The 17,553-nt window shown below is 41.0% G+C and overlaps 1 protein-coding gene across 1 annotated transcript; it reads right to left on the bottom strand.

The window, feature by feature from the left end:
* Positions 1–16,812: 16,812 nt before the first annotated feature.
* On the bottom strand, positions 16,813–17,295 carry LOC145819304 (uncharacterized). The gene has a single exon (XM_082913282.1). It carries the CDS (start codon positions 17,293–17,295, stop codon positions 16,813–16,815), a length of 483 nt encoding a protein of 160 aa, XP_082769408.1.
* Between the last annotated feature and the right edge of the window lie 258 nt (positions 17,296–17,553).

Raw genomic sequence — 17,553 nt, 5'->3', positions numbered from 1 at the left:
GAATGTTTGTAGCTTATAATCATATCTTGACCTGATAATATATGTGTTGTGGTTATGTTATTTACCTTTCTCATCTTAAGAATACATGCTTATATGGATATCATTGTTTATTAAGTTGAACTAACCTTGTCTTAAAGCACTTAATTCAACGGGAAACCTAATTGGGAGGGTATTGGGTTTTCGAACACTTGAGTAATGAAAAGATGAAAAAAAAATGTGATATATGGATTGTTGGGACGCGTTCCCTATTTGGAAGCTAAAGTTTTGCGCAAGTGGTTTTCGGAACCCTTGAACGGAGCGGTTATATTCGGACCCTAGGTGGTTTGGTATATGGAGGGATTTGGGCAAGGCCCTATTTTTAGCGTCTCTTTTGAGGCCCTGCGGTTGGCGCTACGCGGTATATAACCGTTGGTAGGCATCCGAGGTTAATTCTGCAACAAAGCAGCAAGAGAGGGGGCATACCGAATAATCTGCGTCCGATTCTTGTGGTTGGGAGGACGGAATCTCTTTGGAGGATTTCTAGTTTACTGACATCTAACTTAACTATTTATTTATTTATTGATTTATTTATTGGAATATCATGCTTTACTACTTGATGTTATATTTTGTGATTGTGTGTTGGACTGGGAAAAAGGGGTAGGGTGTGTGCGTGTGTTTACTGGACATTCAAAGCTCACGGCGTATCATGCCAGGTGACGAAGAGAAACTCATAGCTGAAGATGTCGAACCTGAAACATTTGAAGACTTTTGGCTATCCTAGAATATTAGAAGTTTCTTTTTGATATTTTTGTAAGACTCATGTGAGGTTTAAAACTTTCTTTTTGAGATGTAATGTAATGGAACAATCTTTTTAATCAAGTATATTGTGGTTATTATGTAATTATATTCGATGTACGAACCTTATCGTTGCTTATGAGACCTTGTGTCAATGCCTTGTAAGATCTGTCAAAAAGGTAGTGCGCTGCCTAAGAAAGTTGGACTTAGAAGGGAGGCTATTTTGACTCCTCCGGCGATCTGGGATCTTACTTGGTTATTGACCATAGGACTCACTAGTGACTCTCCCTTGATTGCAACCTATAGTGTAGAATCAGGGCGTCACAACTTGGTATCAGAGCCTAGGTTCAACCCTTAACCCTCGCAACCCTATACGCGACTCTAGAAGCCCTTACCCCTTATCTATTTTATTCTATCACGCTATTATAAGAAGATTAACTAATGAAACTTCTTTTCCCACCTTAGGAAGTCATCGGGAGACTATCCAGGACGTGGCATCAGTACCGACTTGTGGGGTGTTTTTCGTATACAAGGAAGGAGGGCCATGTCTGTCAGCCCCTACTTTAGCCGCCGACGCTGCGAAATCACCGCCGAGGAAATGATCAAAACCGAGATACGTAAGGTAGAGACGAAGTACGCCCGCTATACGAGGGCGCAGAAAAGGTCTTTGGTGCGGCGCCGCCTACAAGTTCTAAGCCGAGCAGCAAGGAAGGCAGTCCGAATGGAGCAAGATGAACAGAGGATAGACTCCCTGATACACCGAGCTTTGACCACCATGGCACCAACTCAGGCTGAAAGCCACGAATCTTGTTACCACAGGCCAGGCGACAATCAACCAATGGATATGGAGCAGCCACTAGAGCAGCAAGGAGCGAACCTAGCCCACCCTATAGAGATATCATCTGAACATAATCCTCCCTCACCAATGTACACCCCCCGCTCTCTGGTCCGCTGACGAGGACCCAGACGAAGACTTTGATTGGTCAAGAAACGAGAACTAATTCGAGGGGTAGTAAAACTAGACTTTTGTAAGATCCGTTGATGAGGATCCTTAGAATAAGATAGCTTGAACTTGTATGCGTAGATGCTCTTGAATGTAACTTCGATATAGGAGCCCTTTTATAATGATGCCTATTATTTTTTATATATATATAAATGATGCGTTGATCTATGTTATTGACTGTTACTTGCTTTAGTGCACCCTAAGGAAACTGTACCTTTATTTCAAATCTAAGTAGTAAGATTTTCTAAGATTGGAAAACCAACTCACCTCATGCCATGAACAGAATGGTAGACACGCGAGCTAATGGCTATACCGAAACCAGCAACAATATACGAAACCGTCCCAGGCATCAACATGAACCCATCCTCGCAGGTGCTGACATCCCCAACAACCTAGGTCATCAGATTTTGGAGGAACTAGGGCAAATAAGGATCAATCGGCCGAATGAGAGGACTCGACTCTTTTCTGAGTTTCGGAAGCAGAGGCCCCAAAGTTCACAGGCGTACCAGACTCGAAAATAGCTGAGAATTGGCTTCGGTAGATAGAGAAAATGCTAGACACCATGGGCATCACTGAGGCCGCTGATAGAATAGCTTTGGCAGCATTCGAGCTTGATGATAAGGCTGACCATTGGTGCGAGTTGATGAAGAACACTCGTGCCAAACTTATGGCTTTTAATCCCTATTGAGAGTATTGTCTTCCAAAGCAAATCACCTTCATCAAAGCCAATGTGTTTGACTTTTTTATTATAGTTTTTGGCTGCTTTCTTCTTTTGGAAAAGAATGCTATTTAATGCCAGAATTCTAGCTTCATCTATGCTTTCTAATTCCAAGCACATACTCTGATGGTATTGCTCAGGATTTAACTGGTCTGGGCATCTTACCCTCAATGACTTAACATTAATTTCCACAGGTAACACTGCATCATGCCCATATACTAAGGCATAAGGAGTGATTCCTGTGCTTGACCTTGGGGAAGTTCTATAAGCTCACAATACATCCAACAACAAGTTATGCCAATCCCTAGGATGGTCTTCCACAACCTTTTGAATTCTTTTTTTCAAGGACTTATTGGATGATTCAGGTTGACCATTGGCTTGTGCATAATAGGGGGTGGAATTAACAAGGCTAATTCCAAACTCTGCCACAAAAGATTTTACCATTTTCCCATCGAACACAGTCCTATTATCAACAGTTATAGTCTGTGGGATACCAAATCTATGGATTAAATCCTTAATGAATCCAATAACCTCAGTCTGGTCTACAGCCTTGTATGGCTTAGCTTCGACCCATTTAGTGGAGTAATCAGTGGCCACTAAAATGAAACAATGATGTTTCGAAGAAGGTGGGTGTATTTTCCTTATCATATCCATGGCCTATCCTCTAAATGGCCAAGGCTTCACTACTGCATGCAGGTCAGTTATGGGCACATGCCTTACTGTGCCATGCTTTTGACATGCCTGGCAATCTCTTGCATATTTTATGCAGTCTTTAAGGATAGTTGGTCAATAGTAGGAATGCCTTTGAAGCAACCATCTCATCTTCACACCAGGCTGATGAGCGCCACAGATGCCTTCATGAACCTCAGCCATAGCTGTCAATGCTTCATTTGGGCCTAAACATTCCAGCAATAAGCCATCTCCCCCCCTTTTGTAGAGAGCATTACCGTATATGATGTATTGCATAGATTGTAATTTAATTTTTCTGCTGGCCTTCGAAGATGGGCCAGCCAAGTACTGCATTATTGGATGCCTCCAATCTTGTTCCTGTAAGTCATTATGATTCAATTCCAGGACCACATTCCTTTTATTTAAGGGTGGTATTGATTTCTGGTATGTTGTTTGGCTTATGTCCCTTTGAGTATTATCCCTTCTCTTGAAATTCGAAGCTTTCTGAGCCATATCATTAGCTCTATTATTCAAGAATCTTGGGACATGAGTTACATTCGCTATTTAAAATTGAGAAAGCAGATGTAATGCAACAACATAGTATGGCAACATGCTTATTGTAGACGCGCCCGCCTGGGCGGCCCTCGCTACTACAGTTCGGACTCAATTTGTGTCACGGTTCTTAATCTGAACCAAAGAGTCCAAATCTGGCAAATCGTTTTGAGAAAACAAATTTTTAGAAAAAAAGTACCAAACATGGACTGCTTTGCCAGATACAGAGTCGCCACCTAAATATTTTTTATGGGGGAATTTAGGAAACCCTGACTTAGTGCCGAAGGCCACATGTCCGTCATCACCAGAGTTGCCTCGGCTCGGGAGCTAGGGTACGATTGGGGAAGGCCAGCTATGAGCACCCTCTCTCGCCCGATCCGAAGATCGGCCTCTACTAACCGTGATATCCGTTTTTGAAAACGTTATGTGTTCTTATCCCGATTATTAGCGTAGAATTACTATGTTATGCGCACAGCAAACAAGTATAGACTAGATTGCCTAATTTGGAAATAAGCATTGCATATCCGTTTGTCTTGAAAAAAATGTTTTGGAATTTGCTACTCGCAAGTAGGCTAAAATACGGATTTCAATGAGTTTTTCCAACTCAGACAATCCAGCCTTCACCCACAGGCATTCAAACAGTTTATCACATAAGCATCTAGCCACATGGTAAACATGCTGTTATGATAGCATTCACACGCATGAGATATGCTAAAGCATAAATGCTTACCGAGTACTCCGAGCCAAAACAATAAACTAGTTAGCCAACATGCATGGTCCTAGTTCATTTCAAATTGACTAATGCAACACATGCAAGATGCAATTAGAATAGGCTCGGCTAACCTAAACATGGCATGTAAAAATGCACAAGTAGCATGTATTCAAGTTAGATTTGAAATACTAATGCAGTTAGCATGATGCGCCGAGCCCGGTGCATGCAATACTGATGAATGATGCACGCATGCATAGCATAAGGTATGCTAAATTAAACATGTCCTATTACTAACCATCAAAGCAGGTAAATAAAAGGGGAAGAAAGACGTGGGGTTGGAAGATATACACACACTCACGCACACTTATTACATAATTGCCCTCACTCAGAGGGTTCAAATGAATATTACAGTCCGAATAATAAATGCATAAATTATTACAGAATTTCTAATTATTTAACAGAATGAATGCAAAAAGAAAGGTGGCCGCAGCTCTCGCCTTGGGATGCGCGAATGATGCATGCTCGAACCCCGTCTCGCCCGGAAGGTCCATACCATACCACTGCCGCCTCTGTTTACACTGCCCTGCTTCTCTGAAAATTTCCAAAGTTCTGGGACAGGCCCTCTGAATACTGTGGAACACCATCGGCTGAAGGAAATGCCCACCGGCCATATGTAATTTCCATCGGCTGCTGATGGAGTTATCGGCCATTCACCAATGGCCGGTCGGCATTGGATTCTGCCGGTCAGCAGAAACTTCCTGCAGAAGACAGTTTTGACAGCAACAGAGGACAGACAGTATATGGCATGGGATTTCAGGCACATGTGAGCATGGTCATGTTTCCCATCATGCTTTGAACTCAGGGAAGCATGGCCCTCGATTCTCGAGCCATCAATTGTGCATGATAGCCTAAGAGATCAAGCTTGCCATTTGATGTAAAAATGCATGCAACACACAAATGAGGACCAAGACCCTATCATGTCGAAGTCAAGGGCCCCGGTGACCGAGAGTTAAGACGCGTTACATCACTTATAGTATGAACGCTCCTTAACCCTCACACTTGGTTCGACACCCCAAACCAAGTAATGCAATGCATGTTATGCAAACATGACTCAAAGATACAACATGAGATTAAGATGCAAGGCATGCCAAATGCCATGCAACTACCATGGCAAGTATGCAATGCTAGGCATGCAAGATGCAAATGCAATGCAAACATGGACAATTTAAGCAATAAAATCATCATGTTACAACACCTAATGAAGCAATCATGCAACAAACATGAAACAAGCATGCAATAGTGGACTTAAACCATAAAGGGGCAGACCTCAATCCACCCCAAAACAGTGGCCAAAAGTGCCCAAAATGGTGGACAAACACTCATGCCAACACCCAAGCCAATGGACCTAAAACTAAGGCACAAAAGGGGACACTTTACTTCCACTAACATGACCATTCATGGCATGAATTTAGAACAACAAAACAGAAACTTAGCATGCAAAAAAAAGGACTCCAAAACCCATTGATATGGCAGCTTAAGTGGCTCCCATGGGATGCATGCACCAAGACTCATTTGTAGGCATAAAAGGGCACATCCTCAAAGCATGAAAGAGGTCACATATGCAGGCATACAAACATGATTTATGGACTGAAATATGACCCTAAATGATGCCAAATCATGAGGATGGTCTAAGCTACACATGCTAGAGGCCAATATACTCAAGGCTTACAAGCCAAAACACAAAGAGATGACACCAAACATGGAAAGCACGACTGAAACAGATGGCCAACAGGCCTTAAACATGGTAAAGTAATGCCAATACCTTCATGAAATTAGGCTAATACATGCAAGAATCATGACCTAAACACAAGATGCATTTCTAGGCCAAATAGAGGAATGTAAAGCAAGTATGTTAAGCATGCAAAAGGGCACAAAACCGACCAAAAACAGAGATAACATATGACCTAGAGACACCCAAAAACCTCTGGAAAAGGGCCAAAATCAATCAAGCATGCATGTTGCCCTTTTAGCCAAAAGGCAAGGAAATGAGGCAATGAAGGGAGAGGGGTGTCCCTCCCCTATACAAGACTTCAAACCACCTTCCTCACCACTGAAAATCCCCTAGTTTTCAGTGGTGAGAAGACTAAGACACTCAAGCAAACAAAGCCTCACAAAGGGAGCACCAAAAAGGCCAAATAAGGCCTAAGAGGGTGAGTTTGAACTCAAACCACAAAACACCCTTAATGAAAGTTCTTAAGCATGAAAATATAAGATTTTTTTACGTTATGCACAAAGCCTAAATCATCAAGTAAGATAGGTAAAAAACTAGTGCAAGTTTGGGAAAACTAAAGCAAAGTGATTACCCTTGAAGAACACCTCAAGAACAGCCAATGCAGCCCTCCTCTTTTGATCAAAATCAGTCCAAAAACTCAAGAATCAACCCTCCAAGCCTCTCAATCTCGGAGCAAGGTGTAATGGTGTGTGTATTAGTGCAAAAGTAAGGTAAAAATGCACTTTTGGGCTACCAAACACACACTAAGGGAGGAGAGAGAGGGAAATATAGAGAGAGATGATATATCTAGCAGATATATGTATATAAGCTCTGGTTTTTAGGTTTAAAACTCCCAACCCTTAACAATGGAGGAGGAGGGCTCTATATATAGCCTAAACAAATGGTTCTTGGCTTCTCCAAGAAGCCAAGTGAAAGGGGCAAAAGGGTGCAAAGGAGTCTAGGCTTCTTGGAGAAGCTAAAACAGCTGGCTAAGCTTCTCCAAGAAGCTTAGCCAAGGGTTCATCCTTCTAGAAGGAACCAAGGGGTTCAAAGGCTCATACCAACCAAAAACTGCACGGGGAGGAGTAATGGTGCATTCCAGCTGGCACAGCAGGCATGCACCATGCCTCAAGGGTGCAAAGGAGTCACACCGGCCAGCAAAAGATGCCATCGGCAAAATAAAGTGTCGGTCGGCAGTATATCATGCCGATCGGTCATTGATTTTAAGAAATGATGGCCGGTGGCACCCCTAAACAGCCGGTGATGCTTGGGAAAGGCCGGTGGAATGTGGGGATGGCCAACAAGCCATTCTCCTCCCTTCAAGGCAAAAACACAAGTGTTTGGTGCCAAAGCCAAACACGGAACAGTCAGGTCGAGAGATCCTGAGGCGAGGCGCGCAGCCAAGACTTCCGAGAACTCAAGACGAACACAAACATGGATAATCACCGAGTGTTCGAACGGTGACGTCCAAGTCTTGATGATGGTCAAAAATGGGGTGTCTACACTTATACTTTGACATTTGAAAATCCCTTTCACTTGGTTAACTACCAATTGAGAATCTCCAAATATGTCAACTGCATGAACTTGAAATCCAATAAGAATTTCCAATCCCACTATTAAGGCTTCATATTCAACTTGATTATTAGAACAAGTAATTTCATCCACTCTGAAATCATGTGTGGTTTCTACTCCTTGTGGTGACTTAATCACTATACCAATTCCAGTTAGGCCATTGGCTTTTGATCCATCGAACCACATTTGCCATGGCTCAACACTGGCCATACCAAGTTCCATTATCTCTTGGCTCTTTGTTTGAGATGGATGGTCTGCAAAAAAATTAGCTAACACTTGTCCTTTTACTGCCTTTTGGGGAACATATTCTAAATGAAATTCAGATAAGGCTAATACCTATTTGTCAATTCTTCCCCTCAACATAGGTCTAGATAATATATATTTAACCAAATCTATGGTTGCAATTACCAAGACAGTTGTAGGCAAAAGATAGCATCTTAATTTCATTGCAGCAAAATACAATACAAGGCACAGCTTTTCCACAGTTGAATATTTACATTCACAAGAATTTAAAAACCAACTAAGATAATAAACAGCTTGCTCCTTGCCTTCTTTATTGTCTTGGGCTAAAAAAGCTCCCAATGAATCTTTTGCTGCAGCTATGTACAACTTCAAGGGCTTATCACCCTTTGGTGGCATCAGCACTGGAGGGTTGGCCAAGTAGGCTTTGATACCTTCGAAAGCAATTTGATGCTCTGCTGTCCACATGATTTCTTCTTCATCTTTTAGCCTTAATAAGGAAGAAAATACTTTAGTTTTCCCTGCAGTATTAGAAATGAATCTTCGAAGAAAATTAACATGTCCAAGGAACTTTTGTAATTCTTTCTTACTTGATGGAGATCTGGCTTCAATGATGGATTTGGCTTTATTCTAGTCAATCTGTATTCTTCTCTTGTGTACTACATAGCCCAAGAAGTTTCCAGATAATACGCCAAAAGCACATTTAAGAAGGTTGAGTTTCAACTTGAACTTTCTCATTCTTTCAAGGCTGCTTCTAAGTGAAACAGATGCTCCTCCATGGATTGGGATTTAACTACAATGTCATCAATATAACACTCTAAATACCCTCCAATGAGGTCATGAAAGATAGTGTTCATAGCCCTCTGATATGTAGCCCCAGCATTCTTCAGGCCAAGTGGCATTTTAACCCATTCGAAGGTGCCAATACTCCCAGGACATCTGAATGCTGTCTTGTGAACATCCTCTTCTGCAATGCAGATTTGGTTATAACCATAGTGCCCATCCATCATTGACAAAATTTGATGCCCTGCTGAATTGTCTACCAGCAAATCTACTATAGGCATAGAATACTCATCTTTTGGAGTTGCTAGATTCAAGTTCCTGAAATCAATGCATACCCACATTTTGCCATTCTTCTAAACTACAAGCACAATATTGGATAGCCATTCAACATACCTGCCTGTCCTAATAAAGCTTGCCTTGAGTAGTCTAAGAATTTCTTCCTTAACTTTCTGAATCACTTCTAGACTCATTCTTCTTGGTTTTTGCTTGTATGGCTTGAAATTAGGTCTCATAGGGAGCCTATGTTCCACTAATGACCTATCCAATCCTGGTAGTTCATTATAAGACCATGCAAAACAATCTTTATATTTCTTCAGAACAGTCAATAGCTGGTCCCTGTCCAGAGCATTCAAACAAGCACTTATATAGGTGGGCTGTTGTATAGAACCTTCCCCTAAATTTACTTCTTCTAAGGGGCTTGTGTCTAAGAACTTACTGAAGCTTCTTCTTTAACTCCTTCTGCCTTCGAAGTAATCTTCTTGCTTTGTTCTACTTCCAGGTTCTTTAATTCAATGTCTTTACCCTCCCCTTCATAGACAAAGTCTGTCCATAAGGCTTCTTCTTCCTGTATCTCCTGGAATTTTGTTTCAATGTCCAATGCACAGTATTTATCAAGGGCCAAAACCCTGGCCTGTTGTTGCTCCTACTTACAGCCAATTATCATGGCTTCTCTCTCTTGCTCTTCCACTTTCTGGACTATTGCTTTTATATCCAATATTGAGAACTTAATTAGAGCCAAAGACTTGGCTTCTTGTGCTTCATTTCTTTGCCTACAACCAGGCATCATTGTCATCCTTAACGGCAACCTCTTCATCAGCACTCTCCTGGACTAAGTGCTTCAGGTGTGTCACTTCCTTATCAGCCGTCACTTCGGCTGAGCCATCAGGTTTCCTCAGTATACTAAGTGGTGTCACTCCCTCAATATACAACTTGGCCTTTGCGAAGTCTGCACAGGCTATGAAGGGTTGAGGATCTACATCAATTTCCTCTATCTCTCCATTGCCCAAGGCCATCATTATTTTCTGATGCAAAGAGGAAGGCACACACTTGTTAGTGTGAATCCAATCTCTACCAAGTAAAGCATTGTACTTAGCATTGCTGTCGATAACGAAGAATGCCGTCATGCAGTCCCTGGTTCCCACACTTGGGTTGATGGGCAGAATTCCCTGAGCTATCTGCTTGTCTTTAGCGAAACTAGCAATAGTTGTGCTGGTTGGGATTAACCTGGGGTTTATTTTCCCTAGTTTCTTCAAGGAAGATTTCGGTAGTAAGTTCACCGCTGCCCCATTATCTATCAAGACTCGGTTCAAATGTATCCCATCGAAGAAGGCCTTGATATACAAAGTCTTGACATGCTGTGTCATAGAATTCGAGGGATGCTCAAAAGGATATGAGAGGTTAATGCTCACCTCTTCTTCACTCTCATATTCAGTTTCCATTGGGGTAGCCATTCTGGATTCATCTTGCACCACACTCACTTGTGAATCTTCACTAGAGACTGGAATTGGGTCAATTTCTTTCCCCTCTTGGTTCTCATCTCCAGCTTGGAATTCATGCGGTAGTATGTGTACCATATTTACTGACACTCAGCCAAATTGAATGGCTGGCTGTGCCTGTTTTTCCTCTTGGCCACCTTGTTCAGTTACTTCAGAAGCATCCTCCATGCTGCATTCTGGTATATCATTATTAACGAGCTTCTTCGAATGGTCTTTTCTGACTGGCTTTTCAACCAAAAATGTTTGTTCAGCCATGAAGGCTTCGAACATTTCTTCCTCAACCATTTCTTTCTTTTGGCCTAGGCCAACTTCTTTCTCTGCCTTGTTATCACTCTCCATCAACGCCTTCTCCAATCCTGCTAAACTGGACTTCTCTCTGGCTTTTAGTTCAGAGTGAACTTTGGCCAACTGTTCTCTGCTGCAACCCATTTTGCCTTGTAGAGTTGGTTTTGGAGTATGGTCTGACTTTGGATTCTTCTTTCCTTCTGTCTGGACCAATGAAGAGCTCTCTTCACTTTCTTTCAGGTCTTGCTGGTACTGAGTGTACCTACGCAGAATTTTCCTCCTTTGTGATCTAGAAATTACGGGGACCATGTCTGGTTCCTTTGTTTTTGGGTGTTTAAGAAATACCCAATTGTTTGGAGCCACCAAAGGAGGTTTGACCATCCTACCTTGGTTTCGAATTACATCTTTTTGGGTAAACACTTCCCTAGGTTTGTTCTGCATCACAAACTAATCTGGAATTCCAGGTACCCACGAACTTACTGACCCAGCCATTGAACTGCTTCTTTCTTCCTTCAAAGCCACCTTCGAAGCTGGCTGTGAAGGCCATTGCTTGGCCCTGACTTCATGCTTTGGGCCTAACTCAGGCCTTTGATGAAGGTATCCACTTTCTGTCCTGCGTGAGGCTGGTTTAGGGGGCCAATCTCTGGCTTTGATCCCATAAATTGAACCTTTCTCCAGTCTCCTCTCAGAATGACTGCTCTCCATTCTATAATAATTAGGTGGCCTGGACTCATATAAAGGCCTCTTACCTTTAGAATGCATTCTATCGACTGTTGGTTCAACCATTGATGGTTGTTACCTAACACCAGATGGATATGGCCTTTTATTATAAGCATTGGTTGGTTTAGGACGTCTCTGCACATCCTTGTAATATTGCTTCCCATCAATTGGAAGCCCTTTCAACCACTTATAGCTCAGTCTGCACCTGGGACACATCCTTTGCATTACGGCTGCTTCTAAAGAATCGTCATCCAGTGCTTCTTCATCAGAGTCTTCCCTCTGGTGTGAGAAATCTTGTCCAATAGCAGGCAGATTCCCAGTGTCTTTCTTGATAGTTGTCTGGTTGGCAACATGCATCTGCACATTGACTTCTTCCAATTCTTTCAAGGACAAGCTCTGAAAGCCTGGCATAATGACATTGGCTGCCACCTCTCTAATTTCTGGAAATGGATTACTGTCTATCCCAATGGCCTTTTCTGCTTTGGCTGGGAATTTCAAACTTCCTTTCCAAATTTGTTCTTGGATCCTGTCTCGAAAAATAATACAGTTCTTAGTCGAGTGAGACCAAGAATTATGCCACTTACAATATACTTTTCCTTTAAGTTCATCTGGAGATGAAATTTTGACTCCTTTTGGTAACTTAAAGAAGTTGGCCGCAAGCAAATGATCAAAAATGTCATCTGCCTTAGTTAAATCGAAAGAGTATTTCCTGTGGTCAGTTGTTGTATCCTTATGAATTAATGCTTCACAGATCACAGGCTCTTTTCCCCACAATCTCTGCTGCATCAATCTCATAATTAGGATCTCTATAATATGTATTGTACGATGCATTATTACGATCTTGTTCCTTCTCTAGTAATGCTTTGTACCTAGACACCTTATAAGTGAGTTCCACTAAGTCTCTGAACTTAGTTGAGTCAAACTTCTTTCGAAGCCTAAACTCTAAGCCATTTTGAGTCAATCTCACAAATTCTGGCTCTGGTAGGATGACCCTACATTTATTTTGAGCCCTTTTAAATCTGGCAATAAACTGAGTAGCCTTCTCATCAAGCCTTTGACTTAATCTTGCCAAGTCTGCCATGGAAACCTCTGGCTCCGATTGGAAGAATTGGGCATGAAATGCCTTCTCCATTTGTTGCCAAGTTTGGATAGAGCCAGGTGTAAGGTTAATATACCATACAAATGCTCCCCCAGTTAGGGAATTTGGGAATGACCTTAACTTCATATAGTCATTATTAGTAAATTCACCGCATTGAGCAGCAAACCTAGCAATATGCTCCATTATTGATTGGTTTCCATTCCCATAAAAAAGGGCAAAATCTGGCATCCTAAAACCTCTTGGGTATTCATGTACCCTGTCTACCCATTCTAGGTATGGTTTCCTATACATTGGGGTCTGGACCCACCGAGCCATTGGTCCACACATCTCTCTAACAATATCAGCAATTTGGTCCATCGGGACCATATTTTGTGCCTGCTGAACCACTACTGGAGGGACAAACACAGGATTTGGTGGACAAACTTGTGCCTGTGGTTCTCTTGGTCCATAAGGTGGTATATTTGGGACTGGTTGTCCCTGTGGTGCAGGTTGCTGTTAGGGATGTGGGTAACCCCTTTGAGCTTGTCCTGCGAAAGGACTTATGAAAGGTCCTGGAACAAGTGTTGTGTCTCTTCCATTGGTAGGAAAACCTTCCAACCCCCCGGGCATAAATTTGAATAAAGGATTAGTAAACCCCCTCGTGCCAGGTATGGCTTCGAACATAGGATTTGGAATCATTCTTATGCCATTTTCTTATACTAGGCCAGATCCACCAATTTGCATGGCTTCACTGTTAAGTAGTGAGGCATTTTGACCTGCTATAGGCCTCGAAATAGGTTCGTACCAAGACTGAGGTGATGGTCTTTCATAGTTCTGATTACTAGTTTGACCATTAGAATGTCCATTAACTTGCATAGGCTGTTTATCTCTAGCCAATCTTTGCTGAGGGACATTTAAAACTTCCTCCATGTGTCTTGCGTTTGTTGGTTGGTGGTTATTCATTCGATTCAAAAAGGATGTTGCCCACCTTTCCATCGTGTTCATTAACTGCTGTCCCATGGCATCTACTAGGCCACCCCATGGATTGATTGGCTTAGTAGATGGAATAGTGGATGGTCCAATTCCTTGGTCTCGTCCAATATTATGAACACGTGGTACTTGTTCTGAAGTGCTAGTCTGTTCGACCATAGGTTCTAATAAAATGGGAGTTTCCACAGGATGTGTTATCACATTATCCTCTGGATTAGGTATCTCTACCTCTCCTTCCATGCCTTCTTCCAAGCATTTATTTTCTCCTTGTCTCCTACGTCTAGCCATTTCAATTAGTCCCACTGGGCGTGCCAAAAATATATGTTGGCTTTTTGGCTTTCGAAGGTTATTTTTGTAATTGCAAGCGTGCCAGTAGGGATCAATCAGTCCTTACAGAAAATTAATTGCCAACCAATTATCAGACGATTGTGTTTTAGTTCTTTCAGCCTCAATGAAGAGGACTTTTACTAGTTGCTTGATTTAGGAGAATTAAGCAAAATAACAATTAAATGAAGCACAATTGAAGCATTTCATTAGAATGAAAAACTTACAATGATCCAAACTCAGCCTCGTAGAGGTTTACAGCGACAATCTACTTGAAACTACTCCTATGAACGAAGTGCAGTGCAGGAATTTTAAAGTGCAGAAATGTAAAGAACTGGAAATATAAAACTGGAAATGTAAAACTAGAAAAGAAATAAAGTAGAATAAGACTTGTTTTTTGGATTTGAGTCTGGGTCTTTTTTCTGGGTCTTCTCTGCTATTTATACTTCTCAAAGATGACCATCGAACTGCATTTCCAACCGTAGAATTGCTCCTCCATGATCGTTGATCATGTTGCCTTTTAATTAGCTCCACTATGCTATCTCTTGCAGTTAGACTTCCCTCTTAAATTTTTGAATTTAAATGTGAGCAACCGTTGAAGCCACGTCACCCTGCATCTCTTTGTTGATCCACTACTACTCAGATCTCGTAATAACCAATATTAATTGCCACGTGTACGATCAGGATCGAAGACTTGAATAGTCTTCATGTATTACCCTTATTCTGCCACGCGTCGAATTGTAATTGGCTTGTACAAAATATATAGCCAACATTACTATAATATTGTCATTTTTTTTTTAACTTCAAAAAATATATTTTATCTTTATTTATTCTTTTGTATATATATCATTTGTACGAGTTCCTCTCAGTTAAGTTTTAAAAGTTGATATAATTTGTAAAGCTTGTTATATTTTTTTAAACATTACGAGTAACCAATCTAATTTACCCAATCAAAAAATATCTAATCTTGATGCCGCCAACACCAAGTAATAAAGAGCCTTTGAAATTTTACACTAGGAGTACTTATTCAAATTACGGTCACCTAATCATGTTACAAATAAATTTGAGTCATTCATTTTTGTGGTGGAGCCTAGGTAAAATCTATATAAATGATCAGTCCAACTTTATTTATGACATTGTTACAGATAATTCTATTTACACCCCACTTAAATTCTCAAACCCACCATCTTTCAATTTTGTCCCTTAATTAAATTATTCTCTTGTATAAAATTTTAACTCTAAGTTCTAAGTACATAACGCCACCAACCACTACCACTACCTATTGCCCACCTCCAAATTCAGCTTGGGCACCGCCCCCTCCCCAGCCCCCGATGCCATCTCCTTTCTTCCCAGCCGCTGTTGAGCCTCCTCTTCCCCTCCCTCCCACTTCTTCCCCCCTGCCCTCATCACATCTATCGTTCTATCCCTTTCTTCTCTAAATATAGGAGTTGACTTCCATTACCACAAACTGATCCATGATAAAAGATTAAGTACACTTATCTCAAAATTGCAATTCAGGCTAAGTGCAAACGATGAATTGAAGGTGGGAACCATGAATCTATTCACTGAATTAGCTACAACATGTGCTCTGAAATCAAAGAGAGACACGAGAAAGGGAATCGATATCCACTGTTTGATTAAGCTAAACAAAATTTCATTTCAAATGGCATAGAGCACAAGAAGGTGAAATAGCATCAAAGGGGATTATCTTATCTTCATGCAGAATAAACATCTAGAGACATGACAAAATGTAGCAAAACTATCATTATACATAGATATAAAAAAAAGGCAGAGAGTCAAGAACATGTCACATTTCAACAAATCCTGGAAGTTTGGCACAACAATCCCAAATTATCATTCCTTACGAATATTATAGATGAATTATATGTTAAAGCAATTTTAAATATTTGAATAGATAATTACTGTGCACCAAGAATGAATGGTCTTAACATATACAAAAACAAAGAGAATGCAGTAGCAGTTTTTAAGAATCTATTCATCCAACACATATTGCTGCTCTAACTTGGTTTTGCACTTTTCTCTTCTCATCAAGAGACCTCACCCCACATCTAGGGCAAAAGGTTCAAAAGGACTACTAGATCCCGCAACAATTATCCAAAAATAAAATATTAAAAAAAAAAACCATATTAATAGAAATAACATCTAAAAAATAAAGGCAGACACATCAAGAATTGTGCCAATTCATTGACGCTGTGTTTGGTTGGGAAATTTGAGAAGAGATTTGAAAAGGAAACGAGAAAGGGCCACTGAAATATGAATAAAATATACCTATATTTCACACGTCTTTTTCCTTTCCCTTTCCAAATTCCTTCCCAAATCCCTCAACCAAACACAGCATGAGAGGAGGGAAATATTAGATCCTTTTAAGCAGAAGCATAGAAAACATTGCAAAGCAGCCTACAAACTACACAGACAAAGCTCCAATTATTTTCATTCCATCCCTTAACTGGGATAAAATTCTGTTCTAATACCCAAATTTGAAGGAAAGGACTTGAACACTTGTTTTTGAAGGAAAGTATAAGCAAATGAAACAGGATTGAAACTCAAATCAGAGGAATTAGCCAATATTAACTATCCAAATTGTCTAAGCTATCCAATCAAAGGAATTAAAGGAATGTCAACTATCCATATTGTCTTAACTATCCATTTTGTGTAAGCTATCCATTCATATGCTACCAAAAGCTCAAAAACCAAATGCATTGCAGAAAGTAGCATAAACAAATGCTCGAGTTATTTAGCTGATCGAGTGGCGAATTGACCTTTGCAGAACATCAGTGCCGATTGTTCAGTTCTTGTTGTTTGAATCCTATGATTGAAACCAAACTCTATACATAGTGAAAAGTTTCAAACTGAACTCCATTGATAGGAATATACTTAGTCTCTCCATTTTGGGGGTTGTACAAGAATATCCTTTCCCGTGCATCTTCTGCTATAATCTCACCATTCTTCGTGCATTGCAACAACCAAAATCGTTTAACACCCAAAATTGGTCCAATCACAAATTTCTTACACCAATTGCTCTCACTGCCACAGCAATCCTCCATCATCCACACATCAACACATGGGTAGCCAGGACAATAGACAACCACAGCAGCATTATCTTTCCAATCAATTAATTTGCAGTCGACAGTAGTCCCATCGTGGGACCCAGAAAAATGGAGCCCCGGCAACATGACAAAAGCGTCATTTTGAACATTAAACCATATGAAGCAAAGATAACAATTTGAAGGAGTTGAGAGCAACCAATAGGGAGCTCCATTGACAATCACCTCACAGGACAATTTATGGATATAAAAGCGCCAATCCATTACTAGAATCTCTCTCCAACAATCAGAAATTGAAGAGTAGACCTCGACTCGGGTATGTGACTTGAAAGAAACTATCTTGACAACCTTGTAGTCACTGGAAGAAGTAGTAGAATGAAATTGGAATCCGAACCCAAGAGAGAGTTGAAAAAACCTAGGAGCAATTTGGATGGTGGGAGGGGGGAGAGATTTGAAGAGTTTGGTAGCGGGGTTCTAAAGGAGGGGGATGGTGCATCGATAGCAATGGAGTGGATGGTTCGA

The sequence above is a fragment of the Camellia sinensis genome, chromosome 2 (genome assembly GCF_055761805.1).
Source record: "Camellia sinensis isolate YWXY chromosome 2, ASM5576180v1, whole genome shotgun sequence".
In the NCBI taxonomy this organism is placed as follows: domain Eukaryota; kingdom Viridiplantae; phylum Streptophyta; class Magnoliopsida; order Ericales; family Theaceae; genus Camellia; species Camellia sinensis.
Note: the sequence above shows the minus strand (reverse complement) of the source record. Positions and strands in the feature narration are given on the sequence as shown.

What these genes read in the sequence shown, in the direction of transcription:
- LOC145819304 (XM_082913282.1), bottom strand. Translation starts at nt 17,295, where the DNA reads ATGGATTGGCGCTTTTATATCCATAAATTGTCCTGTGAGGTGATTGTC.